This window comes from Solanum pennellii, chromosome 3 (assembly GCF_001406875.1).
Source record: "Solanum pennellii chromosome 3, SPENNV200".
NCBI lineage: Eukaryota > Viridiplantae > Streptophyta > Magnoliopsida > Solanales > Solanaceae > Solanum > Solanum pennellii.
The window spans coordinates 68,407,834-68,426,656 of NC_028639.1; the positions used below are offsets into that span (position 1 = coordinate 68,407,834).

Below are 18,823 nucleotides of genomic sequence, written 5' to 3' on the forward strand. Positions count from 1 at the left end.
AACTTTCATATATAGTAAATAAAAAATTTATATTTGTATGCTATAGCAAATTTTATATAATTGTGCTCCATAGCAAACATAAAACTGTATAATTCGCTATACATATACAATTGTATAATTCGCTGCAATTCGCTGGCCTAAATTGTATAATTCGCTGGCCTATTTCGCTGCAATTGTATAATTTGTTTTGCATACAGTTGAATCGAATTAAAATGTATGTATATTGCATAATTATAAGTGTATAGCAAGAAGATATATGTTTTTCTCGCTTTATACAAAAACAGAAACACAATATATACACTTCTGTTGTATAAAGCTAGAGAAAATTGTATTTCACTGCAATTGTATAATTCGTAATTGTATAATTCGTTGGCCTTTTTCTCTGCAATATTTGAAATAAAATGTTTGTAAATTGTATAATTAAGTGTATAACACGAAGATATACATTTTTGCATGTGTATATACAATTTTCTCTCGCTTTATACAAAACAGAAACAGAATTATACACTTCTGTGTATAAAGCAAGAGGGCGAGCGAGAATGGAGAGTGGCGAGCGAGATTTTTAGGAGAGAGATGCTGACAAATTTTAGCTAATGTTTGCTATGGAGCACAATTAAATCAAACCCTAGCTATTCCATTTAATTTAGGTTATTAGTTTGCTATTGTATACAATTTTCTCTTTTTTAATTATAACATTTTAATATTTATATTAAAATTTAAATAATACGTGAAAATTCGAAATCAAAACCTTTAATTAATACGACTCCATTGGGGGCCATGTAGGTAAAGTACAACTTTCCTTTTTGCCGTCTGGGGACATCATTTTCGCTTTTTGATTTTCTTTACTTTTATTAATTTTGTTGTTTGTTTAATTTTTTTTCTTTTCTCTCTCACATACACACTCACGTAGAAAAACACACACATCGCTCTATTTATTTACACTAACTAAATTATTTTTATACATTATAATCTCTTTCTCTTCGGCCACAGTTTTTTTTTCTCTCTCTAAAAAAAAAACCCCACATTTCTCTCACTCGTCTAGGTCGTAAAATTTACGAAGGTTCGTTCTTGTTCTCTTTCTTTCGATATGTCTATGATGTTTTCTGTGTATGTGTGTATATTTGTGTGTGTATTGATTTGTATTTCTGCGTGTATGTATTGAAATAATTGGATCTAGAATTTTTGAGCTTTAATTTGATGGGTTGCAGATCGGAGAATTGACGTGTTGCCTTTGGAATTGAGTTAAGGAAGGTAGGGTAGCTGACGATTTAACGCGATCGAGGGCTTTGCTTTTTGTGAATTTGGGATTTCTAGGGTTGTTTGGGGGTTGGAGAAAATTGGGGATTTTTCTAGGGTTTTGGTGTAATAGATTGATATTGTTATCAATTGGCTGGGGATTGGATAATTGATGTTTGAGGCTGGACTGGCTAGAAAAGGGGTTGAAATAATTGGAGAAGATGCCAGTCGATTTGTATTATGCATGGGAAGGGACAAAGGGGAAGTGAACTTTGTCGACGCTTGATTGGTGGTCAGCACATGCCGGTTACGACCACGACGACTGTAGCCGTCGGTGATTCTTCTGTTGTTTCTACTATTACAGCTGATTCGTTCTGCAAGGTATTGCCTTGGTGGGTTTTTCCGATTTTTTTCTCAACTTCTCCTACTGATTGTTTTCTTTTCCGTTTTTTTGATTGTGCCTGCACTGTTTATTTGTTTTTATTAATTTCTTCCGTTTCTCCTTCTCTCACAAAGAGAATTACTTCCATTTATTCTATTTTATTTCATGGTTTATGGAAGCCCAGTTCAGTTGCATGCTGATCTCCGGTAGTATTGGCAATGATATGTGTCCTTGACTCTCCTGTGCCAGTGTTTTTCTTGTATATTTTTCCATCTCAAGTTTTTTGGGAAATGGACATTCTTGTAACTTGGGATGGAAATTGTTTTAAGATATCATCATTCTACCCAGCTAAGTTTAATGTGGCATTGCATGGTTGGGTATAATCCGTCATTTGCATTCGAAATTCAAATTCATGAGTAGCTTGTTCTGGTTTTTTGGTGAGGTCCATAATGTGGCACTTGTGTGTGGAACTGGGCATGATTATGTGGAGCTTGATTTGCTTCTTACTTTCTCATGTCAAATGATAATGTTCTATCCACTGCATTTGTTTAAATTTTGACATTTACAGCAAGGTAAAGTTTTTGTTGCTCGTTTCAAGTTCCGCGTTCGGGGGCACTGGAGAGTTTCAGAACTTCTTGTTTCCTTTTCTAGCAAAATAGCTCTCTTCCAAAGATTTTTATCATTGCACCGGATGACTTTGGGCCCAACATGAAGTCTACTACTTATTGCTATTCTTGTTGATGCAAAATGTTGGAAATGATAAAAGATGTCCAGTATACTCTCTGTCACCTCACTTCTTGCAACAGTGATGGGTGCAGTCACAGAGTAGATTGTATCCATGTGGAGCTTTTGGCAATAAATAGTCTGCCATTTCCCTAGTTTTCATAAGGAACAAAAGCAATTGAGAAGAGGAGCTCCCAATAAAATTTTTGAAGCAAGAATAGTTAACGTGTCAAAGCATGTATTTTTTTTGGAGAAATTTTTGTTGCTAGAAAAAGATCCTTGGGAAGCAACGTTGGTGCGGATATTTGAGCAGGGGACAAGTTTTTTTTTTTTTTTTTTAAATATTTGGTTAGCTACATGATTGTATGTCGTTCTTGGAGTCATTGTTATCGAGTGTTGTTGGGTGTTAAGATGATGCGAGCAGTAAATTGTAAAGTCACTTCAAATTCAACTATTTATCATAATTTGCACCGATTGTTGATACTATCGGTTGTATTCGATGAAGTAATGTGAAATAAAACTGCCAAAATATTGTTACCATCTCAAAAAGAAATTGCCAAAATACAGTACTATCATTTTGAAGAAAAAAAAAGAGAAGAAAATTGCCAAAATAACTTACGTGGAAATCGCAAGTTTTCATTTTAATACGTGGAAGATGTGGATGACGGCTTTCTCCATTCCTCTCGAGCCAGCTGATTTGCTGGGAGATCTCCCTATTTGTGTTCCTCTAATGTGCACGAATTCATTTATTAGCTTTGTTTGTTTGCTTCTACTAATGTGATTTTATTGTTTTTTTTCGTTATTGATTTAGACATCTTTACTTGGTGAAGTTGAAAATTATTCCTTTTTTGCAGGGTGGTCGCAAAGTTAGTGTGGGTGATTGTGCTTTGTTCAAACCATCTCACGATTCCCCTCCCTTCATTGGAATAATCCGAAGGCTAAAGTTGAGTGAAGACAATAACCTACAGTTAGGTGTTAATTGGCTTTATCGACCTGCTGAGCTTAAGCTTTGCAAGGGCATCCTTCCGGAAGTCGCACCCAACGAAATCTTTTATTCCTTTCATAGGGATGAGACACCTGCTGCATCACTACTGCATCCGTGTAAAGTTGCATTCCTTTCTAAAGGAGCTGAACTTCCAACAGGGATATCCTCATTTATCTGCCGGCGTGTTTATGATATTTCAAACGAGTGTTTATGGTGGTTAACTGATCAAGATTACATCAAAGTACGTTATTATTGCTTCATAGTCTGTATTACCTATGCTAAGCTGTTGAAGATTATTTATCTCAAGCAAAGAAGAGAGATAGGGTTGAAGGTTGAACAGAAAGAGATAATTTATTTTTTAATAGTATTCTTTGGATCTGATTTCATAAAAAACTTAGAAGGATTTTGGGGCTCTTCTTTTGGGTGATGTCTAAGATGCTAGGAGAAAGGAGAAATTGTGGACTTTTTGTGCTTTAATTTTCTTGATCGTCTTGGTCATGTTTCACTCATACAATACTACTTCTCTGCAGGAGTTACAAGAAGAAGTAGGTCAATTATTAAATAAGACGCGAGTAGAAATGCATGCAACAGTGCAACCGGGTGGTCGTTCTCCGAAACCAATGAATGGTTCCATGTCAACATCGCAATTGAAACCAGGTTCAGATAATGTGCAGAGCAGTGTAACTTCTTTTCCTACACATGTTAAGGGAAAGAAAAGGGAGCGGGGAGATCAGGGCCCTGAGTCAATTAAACGTGAACGTTCAATCAAAACAGAAGATATAGATTCTAGTCAAATCAAAGCTGAAAGCATATTAAAATCTGAAATTTCTAAGATTACGGACAAAGGAGGGCTTCTGAACTCTGAAGGGGTTGAGAAGCTAGTTCACCTCATGCAGCCAGATAGAAATGAGAAGAAAATGGATTTGATCAGTCGTTCAATGCTTGCAAGTGTTGTAGCTGCAACTGAAAATTTTGACTGTCTTACTAGGTTTGTACAGTTAAGGGGTCTTCCTGTGTTAGATGAGTGGCTTCAAGATGTTCATAAGGGGCGGATTGGTGAATCTAGCAACACAAAAGATGGTGACAAATCAGTTGAGGAATTTCTCTTTGTTTTGCTTCGTGCACTTGATAAGCTTCCTGTGAATCTTCAAGCACTGCAGATGTGTCATATTGGCAGGTCTGTCAATCACTTGCGGCAGCATAAAAACACAGAAATACAGAGGAAGGCACGGAGTTTAGTTGATACGTGGAAGAAACGGGTTGAAGCAGAGATGAACATTATTGATGCCAAGTCCGGTTCAAATCAGGCTGCTACGTGGCCTTCTAAATCAAGGTTGCCCGAGGCTTCACATAGTATTTCCAAAAATCCTGGTGGTTCAAATGATGTGACAAAGAGTGCAGTTGCACAACTTTCTGCATCTAGAATGGCCTCAATAAAGACTTCACAAGGGGAGACTACTGTAAAGTCCGCATCCTTGTCCCCAGGCTCAACCAAACCAGCATCATCACCTGCATCTGGAAAAGAGGGTCAGCACAGAGTCTCGGTTGGTGGGTCTTGTGATGTCCCTTCAGCTAGGGAAGATAAGAGCAGCAGTTCTAGCCAGTCTCACAACCACAGTCAGTCGATCTCGGGGAAAGAGGATGGAAGGAGTTCAACTGCAGTGTCAATGAACAGCATCAAGATCTCTACTGGTGGTTCTCGTCACAGGAAGTCAAATAATGGATATCCTGGATCATCAATATCTGGAAGCCAAAAGGAGAGTCCTGCAGGCAGAAGTTCACACAGGAATCCTACTTCAGAAAAATTGCTGCAATCTGCAGTGAGTGGTGAGAAAATTATGGATGTGCCAGTTCTCGAGGGGAGTGGCCACAAATTGAAAGTTAAGATGTCTAACAGGGGACGCAGTCCTGCGCAGAGTGCCAGTGGAGGTTCCTATGAGGACCCTACGAACATGAGCAGCCGTGCTTCTTCTCCTGTGCTTTCTGAGAAGAGTGATCAATTTGACCGAACTTTAAAGGAGAAGACTGATGCAGATCGATCAAATTTGGAGGCAAATGCTGAATCATGGCAGAGTAATGATTTCAAAGATATACTAACTGGTTCTGATGATGGAGATGGATCACCAGCTGCTGTTACAGAGGAGGAGCGAAGCAAGATTGTTGATGACAGCAGGAGATCAGCAGAAGTTAGAGCTGCTTGTACATCAGGGACTGAAGCCAAGTCCGGAAAGCTTCACGAAGCTTCTTACAGCCCCATGAATGCTTTGATTGAGAGCTGTGTAAAATATTCTGAATCGAACGTTCCTATGTTATTGGGTGATGCTATTGGTATGAATCTCCTTGCCAGTGTGGCTGCTGAAGAAATGTCCAAGTCTAACATGGTATCACCTTCCGTTTCCCCGCATAGAAACACCCCTGCTGCTGAAGAGGCTTGCACAGGCGACGACGCTAAGTCAAAGTCACCTCCTGGTGATATCACTGCTGGTGACCGTAAAAATGATGATGGTGATGGTAATGGAGAGGAACTCATTGTTGCTAGTGCTTCATGGTCCGAGGATAAACTGCTTTCATCCATGGGTGCTGCAATTGAGTTACCTGGAGATAGAAAGGCCTCCGTTTCACCTTCTCAAGAGACAATGGCAGGTGGATGTAAACAGTTCAACTCTCCCTGCTTTGATTCACAGACGGCTGGAGAAAAGTTAGAGATCACTGAGAAGTCAGTTGAGGTGGAAAAGTATGCTTCTTCACCTCGTACTGTATCTGAGAAGGCAATTGATGGTGAAGCAAGCAAGCAATTCCATGAGGAAACTCTGGTGTCCCGTGAGGTCAAAGTTGAAGGTCCTTTAGATGCTAATTTAGGTGGAGATGGTGCTTCAGTATTAGGAGACAAGGTCGCTAGTACAGTTGCAAGCTTTGAAGACCAGAAACCATCAGTTGAAGTCTGCACTTATAAGTTTGAAAGTGAGAACAAAAATGGCATGAACAGGGTGTTGAACATTGCTAGTGCTGAGACGAAACCATCTTCGGTGGTGGTAAATTCTGAAAAGATGGAGGGAAGTGACAAGGAAGAGCGCTTAGCAAATATTGAAGCTTCAGTTGAGGATAAAGCCCGTGTTGGAACTGACATAGTTACAAGAAATCAGAAGGGTGAAGCTAGTGTTGAAAGGAAGAACGTTGTTCCTGTGCAGAACTCTGGTTTGTTACTCAATCAGAAAGATAGACCTGGATTTTCAAATGCAGAAGTGCAGAAACATGGGGAATCTAGAGAATTGAACTTTTCTGCTGGTGAAGCAGATAAAACAAAGGACTGTGGATCTGCCAATGCAAAGATTTCTTTTGTCTCTACTGCTGCTCCAGAGTCAGCTTCAAAGGTGAAGTTTGACTTAAATGAAGGTTTTTTTTCTGATGAGGGGAAATACGGGGATCCAATCAACCTTACAGGCCCTGGATGTTTATCAAATGTCCATATTATGAACCCATTGCCTTTTGCTGTATCCTCAGTTTCCTGTAGTCTCCCTGCCTCCATTACTGTAGCCGCCGCCGCCAAAGGTCCGTTTGTTCCACCTGAGGAGCTATTGAGGGTCAAAGGTGAGTTTGGGTGGAAAGGCTCTGCTGCCACAAGTGCATTTCGCCCAGCTGAGCCCAGAAAATCACTTGATATGCCGTTAAGTTCAGCAACCATCTCTCGTGCTGAAGCTTCTACCGGCAAGCACAGTCGCCCTCAATTAGATATCGACCTGAATGTACCAGATGAAAGAACCTTTGACGACATAAATGGTCAAGATTCTGCTCTAGAGTTGATCTCTCCTTTGGGCCATAGTGCTAGTCGTGCTTCATTGAAGAATGACGTGATTGATTCTCCTGCTGTTCGTTGTTCTGGAGGACTTGATCTTGATTTAAATAGACTTGATGAACCTGGTGATGCAGGACAGTGCTCTGTGAGTAGCAGTTGTAGATTGGACGGTGCTGTTTTTCCTTCCAAAGCGTCAACCGTTGGCTTGCCAACTGGGGATGTGAGGAGGGACTTTGATTTAAATAATGGGCCCGGTGTTGATGAGTCCAACGCGGAACAGTCTCTATTCCATGATAATCATCAGGGGAGCATGCGTTCTCAACTGCCTGCTTCTAACCTCAGACTGAACAATCCGGAAATGGGGAACCTCTCTTCGTGGTTTACCCCTGGAAGTACTTATTCTACTGTGACACTTCCATCAATTTTGCCTGATCGTGTGGAGCAGACGCCATTCCCAATAGTCACACCTGGTGCACAGCGAATCTTGGGTCCTGCTGGTTCTCCTTTCACACCAGATGTTTACCGGAGCTCGGTATTGTCATCTTCTCCTGCTGTGCCCTTTCAATCCTCCCCTTTCCAGTATCCTGTATTTCCTTTTGGAACAAGTTTCGCACTTCCTTCTGCATCATTCTCAGTTGGATCAACTTCTTTCGTTGATCCTTCCTCTGGTGGAAGGATTTATACGCCATCTGTAAATTCACCGTTATTGGGTCCTGTTGGCTCTGTGTCATCCCAATATCCGAGGCCATATGTCGTCGGCCTTCCCGACAGCAATAGCAATGGTACCATGGACCACAACAGAAAATGGGGCAGGCAGGGTCTGGATCTTAATGCAGGCCCTGGAGTGGTGGACATGGAAGGGAGAGAGGAGTCTGTATCTTTGACGTCAAGGCAACTCTCTGTTGCTGGTTCTCAAGCATTAGCAGAGGAGCATGGTAGGATGTATGCTGTATCTGGTGGTGTCCTGAAGAGGAAGGAGCCTGAGGGAGGATGGGACAGTGAGAGCTTCAGGTTCAAGCAGTCGTGGCACTAAGATCAGGAAAAGCTGCAATCTGGTGATTTTGAAAGGTGAGACATGTCTTATATTTAAATCTGTAGATTCTATTTCGCTGTTACGGTTGAGTCTGTGACCTGTGCCTCCTACGTTGTTTAAGCATTTGAGTGCCATTTCTATGTAGGGAAGCGCCAGGACATCATGCATTAAATTGCGTACCTCAAACTGTAAGCTTGTGGATTTTTACATGTTTGCTTAGCTACTTCTGTGCAGAAAGTATGATACACAACCTGATGAAAAGGGGTTGTCACCTCCCACCATCCAAAAAATAGTTACTTAAAAATAGAAGTCACTGCTCGCTTCCATCTTTGTGCATAATCATTTTAAAGGTTTTCTGCTGTAGCATGCATCCCTTTTTCGAGTTTGATTTAATTCTTCTGCAAGAACAAAGATATCTTAGACGTAGGAAATGTTTGGGTCTTCTGTCCTAATTAACAAGACATTACTGTTGCTTTCCTCTCCCTCCTGAAAATCGATTTCCAGTAGGTCATTAAACTTCTCTCCTTCCAATGTGAAAGGAAATTGCTCTGAGAAAAAGAAAGCAGCTCCTTTAATAGCCCTAAACTTTTCCCCAATATCTCCTAGCTATTCCCTATCCTTAGACAGTGGAAGCTCCTTATCTTCCTTCTTTTGGGGATAAAAAAGTTTTCTGTTCATTTTTCGAGTTTGGAGATGTTTTATTGTATTTTGGTGTTGCTGCGTTTTAATACTCCATTTTATTATTATTATTTTCCTTTTCACTCAGCTAGTGGTGGATGGACTTTGGCTAACTCCCCAGACTCTCAGCTTCTGGTATGTTTCTACAGGGGTGGGTGGTAAGTGAGCAAAGGTGATGTGTTCAGAGTCTCCGACCTCCACCTCTTCAGTCTAGTAGGGATTTCCATGGTTTGCAAGCACTTTGGTCAGCTATATTCTCTGGGTGGATGCAGACGATGAGTTTTCCCTCTGTAGATATTTAACTGTTGGAAAGCTTGAAAATCTTTGATGCCCAGGACGGGGTGAAATCAGTGATATCCTTGTCCAAATTTATTGACATTGGAGGTCCGGGTTCCAGACTGAATCAAATGGAAAGCTTTGTTTGTGCTTGTGCTTTGCTGTTAATCATCTTTCGTCGATCCCAGTGTTCTTGGCATTTCCGTGTCCTCCTTTTGCTCATTACATATGTATACAGGGGTTGGCACCAAATTTTGGTACTAATGCTTTCAACAGGCATGTTTTAGTTGTTGTGGCTGCCATTGTACTATAAATTGATTCTAACTTTAGATGTAGTCTCATTCACAGATGATAGAACTCTTGTTAAAGATGATGTTTTCATTGGTGGTGGTGAGATGTGCTTGTTTACTCTCAAGCTATTATTCTGAACCAACAACTGTCCTTGAAAACAAGGAAAAAACTTTTTTCTGACTTGAAATTAAACGGTGGAGCTTTGGGCATAGTGTATGGCTGATCTTATCACACTTGGATGATTGTTATTCACATAACAGATGATCAGTGCATTAGCTTCTTGTAATGGCCTTCTTATGAATTATGCTTTTGCGAATTATCAGGTGAATAGCCAAGTACTCCAATGAACAGATTGCAGTTCGGTTGGAGTAGACTTGATACATGCTTTTATGCAGGTAATTAATCAGTAATTGCAAGTTGTTTTTTGTTACAGTTTATTTGTAGGCGATCATTATTTCACATTCCCTTTTCCCTCTATCACATGCCCTAGGAGAGTTACTTTCATTTGTTGTGCTCTGATAAGCTTTTATCCAGCATTCCATAGATGTGGGCGTACTCAGGTGAAAACATTTAGAATGTGACAAACGACTACAAGCCTGTGCTGCAACATTGTTGGTCACTTATGTGTTGTCTTTTAAAGGTATCATGGTAGTAAGTGGCATGAAACCTTACCACCAACAAAGATGTCCACTGTAACGCCAACGAGTTAATTTTGCACAATCATAGTACTACTATTGCAATATGAAAATAAAAATGAGCATTCGCGCTATTGTCTACTTAGTATGCCGTCTGTGGTGTACTTTTTGGTAAATAGCAGATTAGGTATAGCAGAATTAGTCGCATCTACTTGCAATAAACCTAGTACCGATGTAAATTTTTACAACGACAAATCAAGTCCGTCCAGCAACAAGTTGGACTGCAGATAAACAAATACATTAGTCTCGTCATAAAAGTTACCATAGAAACCTAAGTTTTGTAAGCAGTGCACTCAAGCCACTGATATGATCATGCTAGAGACCGAATTGATGGGAAGTATGTACATTGAGTTGTCACTTCAAACAAACGAGCTTCCTTCCGCACATCACATTCCTGCAGTGAAGAGAAGTAAGCATTACAGACTGCATATCTCACCATTTAGTAGAGTCAAGTAGCCAACACTAGCCATCATCCCTCAAAACCAGGCCAGAACTCTCGAACTCTAGAAGTCAGTCATGGAATTATAATCCACTCGCAATCACAGTCAAATGGATATTCTGTCATAAAAGGGGCTTAGTTTGGATACCCAGAAACTTTAGCTGGGACCTGGTACTCTTAACAGTTCATTGTGTCTATTACTTCACCAGAAGCAGAATTTCAACCTTTTCTCTTTCTCTTTTTTTTAAGAACAGGCCTTGGTCAGAACTCAGAAGAGAAGACTGGATCCATGCTTTCTAAGTTAGCGCGCAACATAGCACTTTTGTAGTGTGGCCTAAATAGCTAACTGAATCAGAATATAAACCGAAGATTGTTGCTACTGCAGACACTCCAACAGCAATAACTGTAATGATAAAACTGAATTGACCAATCTGTGGCAAGGAAGCACACTATCCTACCTAAATTTTATTCCGAAACAGTACGCTTCAAATGTAAGAGTTCACATTAATTCATGCTGCATCCCTACAAGTGATCTCAATACATAGTTCCTTCCAAAAAGTGAAGAGAGAACAGAACGAAAGAAAAAAAAATAGATGCTTTCTAGTAATATCTTCTTCAAGTAAAGTAATGATCACGTCAAAAGGCAATTGTTCTTTTAATCGTCACAAGCTTTCATAAGGGAGTATTGAAAATAGTGTTTTTTTGAACAGATTCTTATATGCACCAGTATATTGGATTTACATGTTCCAAGGGCATATTTTTATTTTTTTGGTTAAAAAAGGACCTATTTAGTCACTGGGAGAGACGTTGGTAAAGCATAGAGGCTTGAACAAAGTATTGTTTCCGTTTTTAGTTGCACAACTATTGTTTCCCTATGCCAACTTAAAATGTCAGTGGAGAAGTGTGTGCATCATCAATGCAACAAATGGCATATAGCACCTTCCCATGTGCTACCAAAGCTAAAAAAAATAGAGTTTAACAGAGAAGGTTAAGAGAGTTACTAACATGAGACATCCCCGACGTTGTTTTTTCTTCTCCTTTTGCTTTTGTGGTGGCTTGATGACGACCTTGATTGCAGCATCAAATACAGCTTTCACATTCTTTAGATCAAATAGGCAAAGTAAGGTGGTCAGTTACAAAATAGTGTAGTATTAAAAATAGAAGTAGCCAACCATAAAGCAACCAACAGCAGTGCCTTAGTATCTTCAGTAAAAGAAATTGTGAGAGGAAAAAATTACTTGAGTATGGATCCAGTGGAAGAGAGGATTCTTAGACATAGACAAGTTAGAATAGAAGTAAACAGCATCTGGAATGTTAAATACTTCAAATTGGTCCCTAAATGGTATAAATTTGAACCGGAACTCAGAGATCTTGACCTAATCTTCAAAATAAGGGAGGCCAATATGCCCTTTCAATGAGTAAGCTTCATCGACGAAGTTGCCTTACTGTATCAAGAAATTCGCAAACAGCAACTCCACCACATGCGCGTTAAAGATTCATTATCCATCCAGCCTAATCGTTTGTTTTTTTTTCCCACTTGAATTGGATATCAGGTTGGTTTCAATCGAAGGATGTTATAACACAGGCCTGAATAATATTTGAACTAACTGGAGTTGAATAAAGTTTCCAGTATTACTTGATAAATAGGCATAGCAAAACGCTTGAACAAAAGTAAATGCTTATTTCAGATTGTCACAAACTACAACATTGTCTGCTCTAGCACTATTTATCTTTTTAGCTAAAAGTAATTTTCAGTCAATCAGCATCCAGAGGATTGCATTGCCCTACCCACTTCATTAACCACTAGGCTACACTTACGATGCACAATGCACTGCCAGTATTTTAAACTCCAAATGGTTCAGAGCAGACAGACATCAGAAAAATTTATTTTGCAACCTCAAAATGATATTGTCTGCTGAAAGTGGACAAAAGAACTTCTGATAGGGAAAGCATACCCTAACATTTTTAATCAGTTGATTAAAAATGATACCAAAAATAGAAGAGGTTTGACAAAAATCTTAAGATATTGTACATACACAATAGTAGACTACTTAAAGAAGTTGACTAGATTGTTGCAGTAGTTCAGAAAAGAAATGTTTCTAACTATCCCAATAAAGGACTGATCTGATACAGCATCGAGAAAATTTCTCCTCTAATAGTTAAAAGTTGAGGGGCTTTAAGTACTAAAACTAGAAGGAAATACTATCCTTTCAGAGGTTGTTATCTACCCAATATTCTTGATGGATGTAAGTATGAACAAGACAGAGATATTTGATGTTCATCCTATGTTTAAATAGATAGTTGACAAATAGGCATTTGAGTGACATATTTGATACAAACTTGACACCCACAACGCAGCAAACACAATCAACACAAGGCTAGCATATCCTCCCAGCTCACCCAAAGAACTAAAAGATCCTCCCATTCATGGGCATTTGAAAATGAAGCAATTTAATACGTGTAGCACGGTGACATGTGTTTCTGAAAAATGTCTTTTTCTTTTGAAATTTATTAGATTTTCTTCAATCTTTTTTACCTTATAAAAACAAACGACGATCTTTAATTCATGGAACCGTTTAAGCACCAATTTAACTGCAGAACAATTTCTTAGGAAATGATATGCTAATTTGACCCACCTGTTGTGTTTTAGAGCTACATTCGATATAATAGGCAGCACCAATTTGTTTCCGCAGCTCCTCTCCCTGAACATGTGAAAATCAGTATACCCTCCATTTATTCAAAATTATGCAAAGGAGCAATACACAACTGACAGATTGGAGCCAGACCTGCGCAGTGGTGACAGGAACTAATCCAGGATGATCAGCCAAGAAGTGCTTATCCTCACGAAGATCTGTAGCATTATCCAGACGAAAGAAGATTTAATGCATAACTAAGAATCAAGTAACATTGCACATTGCAAGCAGAGCTTGCCAAAATTAATAAGTAGACAGCAAATAAGACGCTCGTGACTATAGTAAAGTCATCTACTGACTTACTGACAGCAAACTGCTCTTCCATGATTATTGGTTCCATAAAGATACTCAATGAAAACAAACAACAATAGCTACACAATAAACTAAATCCATTCTACTATGTATTCTTAAATTCTGCTCCACCAAAGGGCCGCAAGTTCACATGCTACAGGGACTTGACCACTAAAATACTTTCAGCGCACTAAGTACTCTTGGCCTCCACCCCCATAATATCATCCTCAATATAAAGATAATGCTTCAGCGAGATTATGAATAGGTCTGACATATGGGGCCCTAGCCCTTCTCATCCTGATTATGGTTTGTGGAATGATTTGAATAAGAACCTCATTCTTAATATATGTCAACATTGAGTAACCAAAAGAATGTGTTCACTCTGATTCCAGGTGAATAAAATAGAAATTGACGCTAACTTTACCCTAAAAGTTAGCTCATGAAATTAGGATTGCTAAAATCCATATAAGGAAACAACGATTCCTTCCATCAAACAACGTGGAAAATACTTAACAAGTACCATACTTTTAGATAAACATTAATGTTCAATTTTCTTTCTAGAATGAGATTCCACCTTAAATAAATGTAAAGGGAGCAATATAGTCAATCAACTGAGATTAAAAAAAAAGAGCAAATATTAGAGATCATCATAGGAACTGCAACCTGCTAAACCTACCAGCCGAACATGTATTTTAAATTTCACCACCACAAATTCTTGGGCACGAGATACATTTGGTATAATTTCACCACCACAATCTAATAGAAGTACGATTAACATATATATTGCACTTCTTTTAAGCTAAGATTGATAAGCATCCATCACCAAGTACAGAAGCACCATTTTCACAATCAAGGAGTTGCCAACCATCCTAACCCTCTATGCACATGACCTTTACCTATGGCCCTTAAATCTTGGTCCTTGAATGTGAAATAGTCTATCTATTTTATTTTTTAATAAGAAAATAGTGTAGTGGAGGGGTACTTGATGGTAGCGATAAGGAGTGCTACTCAAGGCTCTTATAACATAGTAGAAAATTTAATATTTGCAAGGAACTTGGAAGCAAGAGAAGGAGAAGTTGCTCTAAGTAAATTTGGCTTTCAGAGTAAAACGTGTCTTAGGATAACAATCATAAAGGCTATGTAATCTGGCATTATAAGACTTTATTGACACCTGCAATAATAACACTAAAAGATAAAGGGTACAAGTAACTACAGGAAAAGGAAAATATAGCTTGGGAATGCTACGTTTTGATTTGGTAAGACTTTATTATGTACCAGAATGGGGGGAAAGGAAAGGAAAAAAAAAGAATCCGAAGATAGCTGTATGCATGTTAAATCAGAAATAATTTTACATACATTGCAAGTTCAAAGATTTCATATGGATATCTGAAGAACATATTCTATAAGACAAGTTAATTATGGCACAAACAATAATTATCTGTGGCTTCATTATGGCACAAACAATAATCATCTGTGGCTTCATTATGGCACAGACAAAAATGCATCTGTGGCTCAGGATAATCAAGTTCGCTAAAGAGCATTAAAAAAAACAAAGAGCAACCAAAAGCTTCAAGGAATAAACCTAAGAAATCAAGGTGCATTCATAGATTCCAGAATGCTATCTATTACAGCATCTAATTAAAAAAAGGTAGCCCGGTACACTAAGCGGCCGGACCACAAGGTCTATTATATGCAGCCTTACCCTGCATTTCTGCAAGAGGCTGCTTCCATGGCTCGAACCCATAACCTCCTGGTCAAATGGAAGCAACTTTACCAGTTATGCCAAGGCTCCCCATCAGAAAGCTAAGGGCAACCTTAGCACTTGTGCTTAAATGTTTGTCATCTTAATTATTAAGCTTAACTGCAAAAAGTAAATGAATATGCAGCTAGGCACATTCTTTAATTTTGAGAAGCTTGGGCAGCCATATCTCTCTCCTCATTTCCTCACATACTAAAACATATTCCATTCTTGTCATCGGATTTTGCTTTCGGATTGCATATGGTGCCCTATCTGGAGTAGCAAGTACAATATTGAGAAAATATGTAGTGAGTGCAACTTGAAGAAGGTTTGTCATACAAATGCAAAATGTGAAAATTATTAATTAGGTTACTTTCCTCCTAGTTGCCACTCTACTGTTGTACCTGAGAACACTTGAGGCAGAAAAGTTATAGCCGCATTTTTTCGGAGTACCAAGTTATAGTGACCATTTTGATGCACTGAGCATGTCTACTGTAGAAATACGCCCCCAGTTCCATCTCTAGACCTCCCTCCGGTCATGCAATCCCCTTAAGTTATACTGTATTCACGTCTTTTTACCTCCATCGTGCAATCCCCTTAAGTTATTTACGCTTTTGAATACAGTATTAGCGACAATAAACTCTGAAAACTACAAAGTACAGCTACATTCAACACATCAACATTTTATATTTATTTTTTATAAGTAGACATATTAGCATTTTAGCAAGCACATCATAGAACAAAGTGACATTAAACTGAAGCAGTTACATTCAAGAATCAGCATTTGTTATAACTTAGCTTCAGGGAACATGTTAAATACTTACCAAGTTTGGTGCCAGCTAATACCACCGGAATTCCAGGAGCATAATGCTGAAGTTCGGGAATCCACTGACCCAAAAATGGGATTTTAGCAATCTTAAATACATTTGATACAAACTCACAAAGTTCACTGTTTTCAACAGAAATACCTTCTTAAGTATGTTTTCATAGCTTGCACGACTCACCAAGGAGAACGCTAGGACAAAAACATCTGCTCCTCGGTAGCTCAGTGGCCTTAATCTGTTGTAATCTTCTTGTCCTATAAAAATGATCACAGGACATTTAAATCAGAATTCCTATGCCTCCTTACAGGGGTAGGAAATGATTATTACAGGATTTAACTGCTTGACTTTGAGGAGGCAAAATAAGAAATCATCTTGTAACAAATCAGCTGTAATTAAAATATGTTTTACCTGCAGTATCCCAAAGACCTAAATTTACTGTGGTCCCTTCAACAACCACATTGGCACTGAAGTTGTCAAACACCGTCGGAACATAGTCCTGGTTTGAACATATACAACCACTCAGAAAACTGAAGTTCAAGCTCAGGAAAGAAACTCAACAAATACTCCTGAATCACACGAGTTAACCATAACATTCTGTTCTTTCTAGCTGATTAGGTCTTTTTTTAAAAGGGAAAAGTGGGGAGGGGATTCCAAGGTGTGGAATCAAACCCTCACCAACAATTCACCAACAATGTGAAAGTTCAGTTAACCATACTGAGCTACTAACATTCCCCAAAGTTGATTAGGTGACCATTTCATTTTCCTTGGGGTGATTTTTCTCCCCCAGCCCCACCTCCTTACTTTTGTGACCTGGTGGAAGCAAGAATGCAGCATACCAAGAGAACACAATCCAAGAAGGCCATTCAAGAATAGGCTATATAAAGCTACAAAAAGACACTCAGAGGCAAAAAGAAAGCATATTGTAAAGTAAAAAATCGGAAGAAACACCAACAACAGAAAAAAGAAGGAAAAAGCTGGTAAACCCACATATAAAAAACCAAAATCCTGCGTATCTAGGCATCAAACACAAGCAATGAGGCACATATCAAGAAACCCACATGGATCTTTTGGGGAAAAGAGAAAGTAAATACTAAAAAAATAGTCCCTACTTACAGTGGGGAACTTGTTACTGGTATAGCAAATAAGCATACAAGTCTTGCCAACAGCCCCATCACCAACCGTGACACATTTGATGAATCTTGAAGCACTTGAGGCCATCGAACATGAAAAAACCTCAAGAAAAGCTGCAAACCCCAAATGGAACAAAAATACCAAAAAAGAATATTAGCCCCAAGAAAAAAAAAGACCTACTCAATGACTAGTGAAAGGAAAGAGCAAAAAATCACATGATTCCTACTCAATTCACTGGCTCTCTGTAGCAAAGCTGTCACCTTTTTTATTCAATCTTCTTGGAAATTATAAAAACTGGAACTTTGATATTTGGTATTATACTATTATTTCTAAAATTGGATACCTAAAAACTGCAGATATGGTGTTTGTATTGAATTCTTGTGGGTCTTGCGATACGTTTGTTACATTTACTAATTTTTCTTGTTTGAGAAGAGTAGTAGTTTGCAATTAATAGCATTTCCCACAATAAGAGGAGAGACCCTTCAAGTGGATTAGTTAAAAATGGGTCCTCTTGGCTGTGACAGATGAGTTGTGGGTCTTTGTTTTTCTTTTTCTTTTTTAGGTTTTTTTAATTTCAATCGCTCTCAAACTTAATATAAATTATTAATTTTTGTCCTTCAAACTATTAACACTTTTAAAAATATATTTCTACTCGACTAACCAAACTTACATGCACTCTCAGTCTGATACATAATATAACAAGTGATCAAACTCTAGTAAAAGGGAAGATCTTGATAAAAAAAATCTAGAGAAATGTTTGTAAAAACCCTAAACTTAGCAAAACTTGAAGGGATATATTCACTCACACAACAAGATCGTGGGTGTATTCAATTTCAGTTACTCAAATTAATGGATGTTTTTTTAAGTCTGTCAATAATTTTAAAATAAAATCAATAATATCATGCAGAGTTTAGAAATATATTTCAATAATTATTGGAGTCTAATTAATTCGAACTCTAACAGTATAGGCCCCATTTCGTTGGTTTGTTCGTATGCTCTATTGACAAATCATGTTGCTGCTTTAAGATTTAATGATTTTCCCATTTCCTTTTTTATTCTTAAAAAATTACTATTGACAAAACCAATCTCTCAAAAGCCAAAGAAAAGTTCAAATCGTTTATATTTCGAACACACCTAACATTTATAAAATTAAAATCATAATATATACATTTTATAGATACAATGAAATAAAAGAAACTCTTTACACTGTCGTGCTACTTAAACGTCAATTACACGTAGCTTTTATAGCAAGTATGTGTTGGTAACCTAACAAAATGACAATTTATAGGTTGAAACTAGTAAAAAATTATTTACATTATTAATTAATGTATATTAATAACATCTCATTGAACAATATAATTTTACAAATAAATTTGGACAAAATGGGTGTATACAATTAGAAATGTTGTTTAAATACATTATTAATGTATATTAGTTAAACGATATTATTTAGTTATATGCATAGCTTTATAAATTTGTTATTTAATTTGTAGTGTATTTTAAATTAGCAACCATAATTTAGTTGTTAAGAAAGTGGATTTATGAAGTGCATGTTCAAGTTTCAAATTTCATGTAGTTGTAGTGAGTGCAAATATTATATGCATGTGGGATTAGT

General features: G+C 38.0%; 2 protein-coding genes across 10 annotated transcripts; one reads left to right on the forward strand and one right to left on the reverse strand.

Moving 5' to 3' along the window:
- Positions 1 to 938: 938 nt before the first annotated feature.
- Positions 939 to 9,628, forward strand: LOC107014210. 6 transcript variants are annotated; one of them, XR_001456203.2, is made up of 6 exons: positions 939 to 1,060; positions 1,209 to 1,617; positions 3,196 to 3,567; positions 3,857 to 8,187; positions 8,298 to 8,340; positions 8,919 to 9,628. XR_001456203.2 is itself a non-coding variant. In XM_015214060.2 (5 exons), exons 2-4 carry the CDS (start codon positions 1,477 to 1,479, stop codon positions 8,150 to 8,152), a joined length of 4,809 nt encoding a protein of 1,602 aa, XP_015069546.1. In that variant the 5' UTR covers positions 939 to 1,060; positions 1,209 to 1,476; the 3' UTR covers positions 8,153 to 8,187; positions 8,919 to 9,613. The 6 variants fall into 6 exon arrangements, 3 of the variants coding, with proteins under 3 accessions (XP_015069546.1, XP_015069548.1, XP_015069549.1); XR_001456204.2 differs by having other exon boundaries at positions 8,923 to 9,613; XR_001456205.2 differs by having other exon boundaries at positions 8,980 to 9,613.
- Positions 9,629 to 10,194: 566 nt separating this feature from the next.
- LOC107015095 (rac-like GTP-binding protein 3) lies at positions 10,195 to 17,698 on the reverse strand. Of its 4 annotated transcripts, none has more exons than XM_015215268.2 (9): positions 17,435 to 17,698; positions 17,191 to 17,321; positions 16,486 to 16,573; positions 16,258 to 16,331; positions 16,078 to 16,141; positions 13,318 to 13,382; positions 13,168 to 13,233; positions 11,537 to 11,631; positions 10,195 to 10,486 (listed from the first exon to the last, which is right to left on the reverse strand). In XM_015215268.2, exons 2-9 carry the CDS (start codon positions 17,293 to 17,295, stop codon positions 10,447 to 10,449), a joined length of 597 nt encoding a protein of 198 aa, XP_015070754.1. In that variant the 5' UTR covers positions 17,296 to 17,321; positions 17,435 to 17,698; the 3' UTR covers positions 10,195 to 10,446. The 4 variants fall into 4 exon arrangements, with proteins under 4 accessions (XP_015070754.1, XP_015070751.1, XP_015070752.1 ...); XM_015215265.2 differs by having other exon boundaries at positions 16,222 to 16,331; positions 17,424 to 17,695; XM_015215266.2 differs by having other exon boundaries at positions 16,222 to 16,331; positions 17,552 to 17,694.
- Positions 17,699 to 18,823: the final 1,125 nt, after the last annotated feature.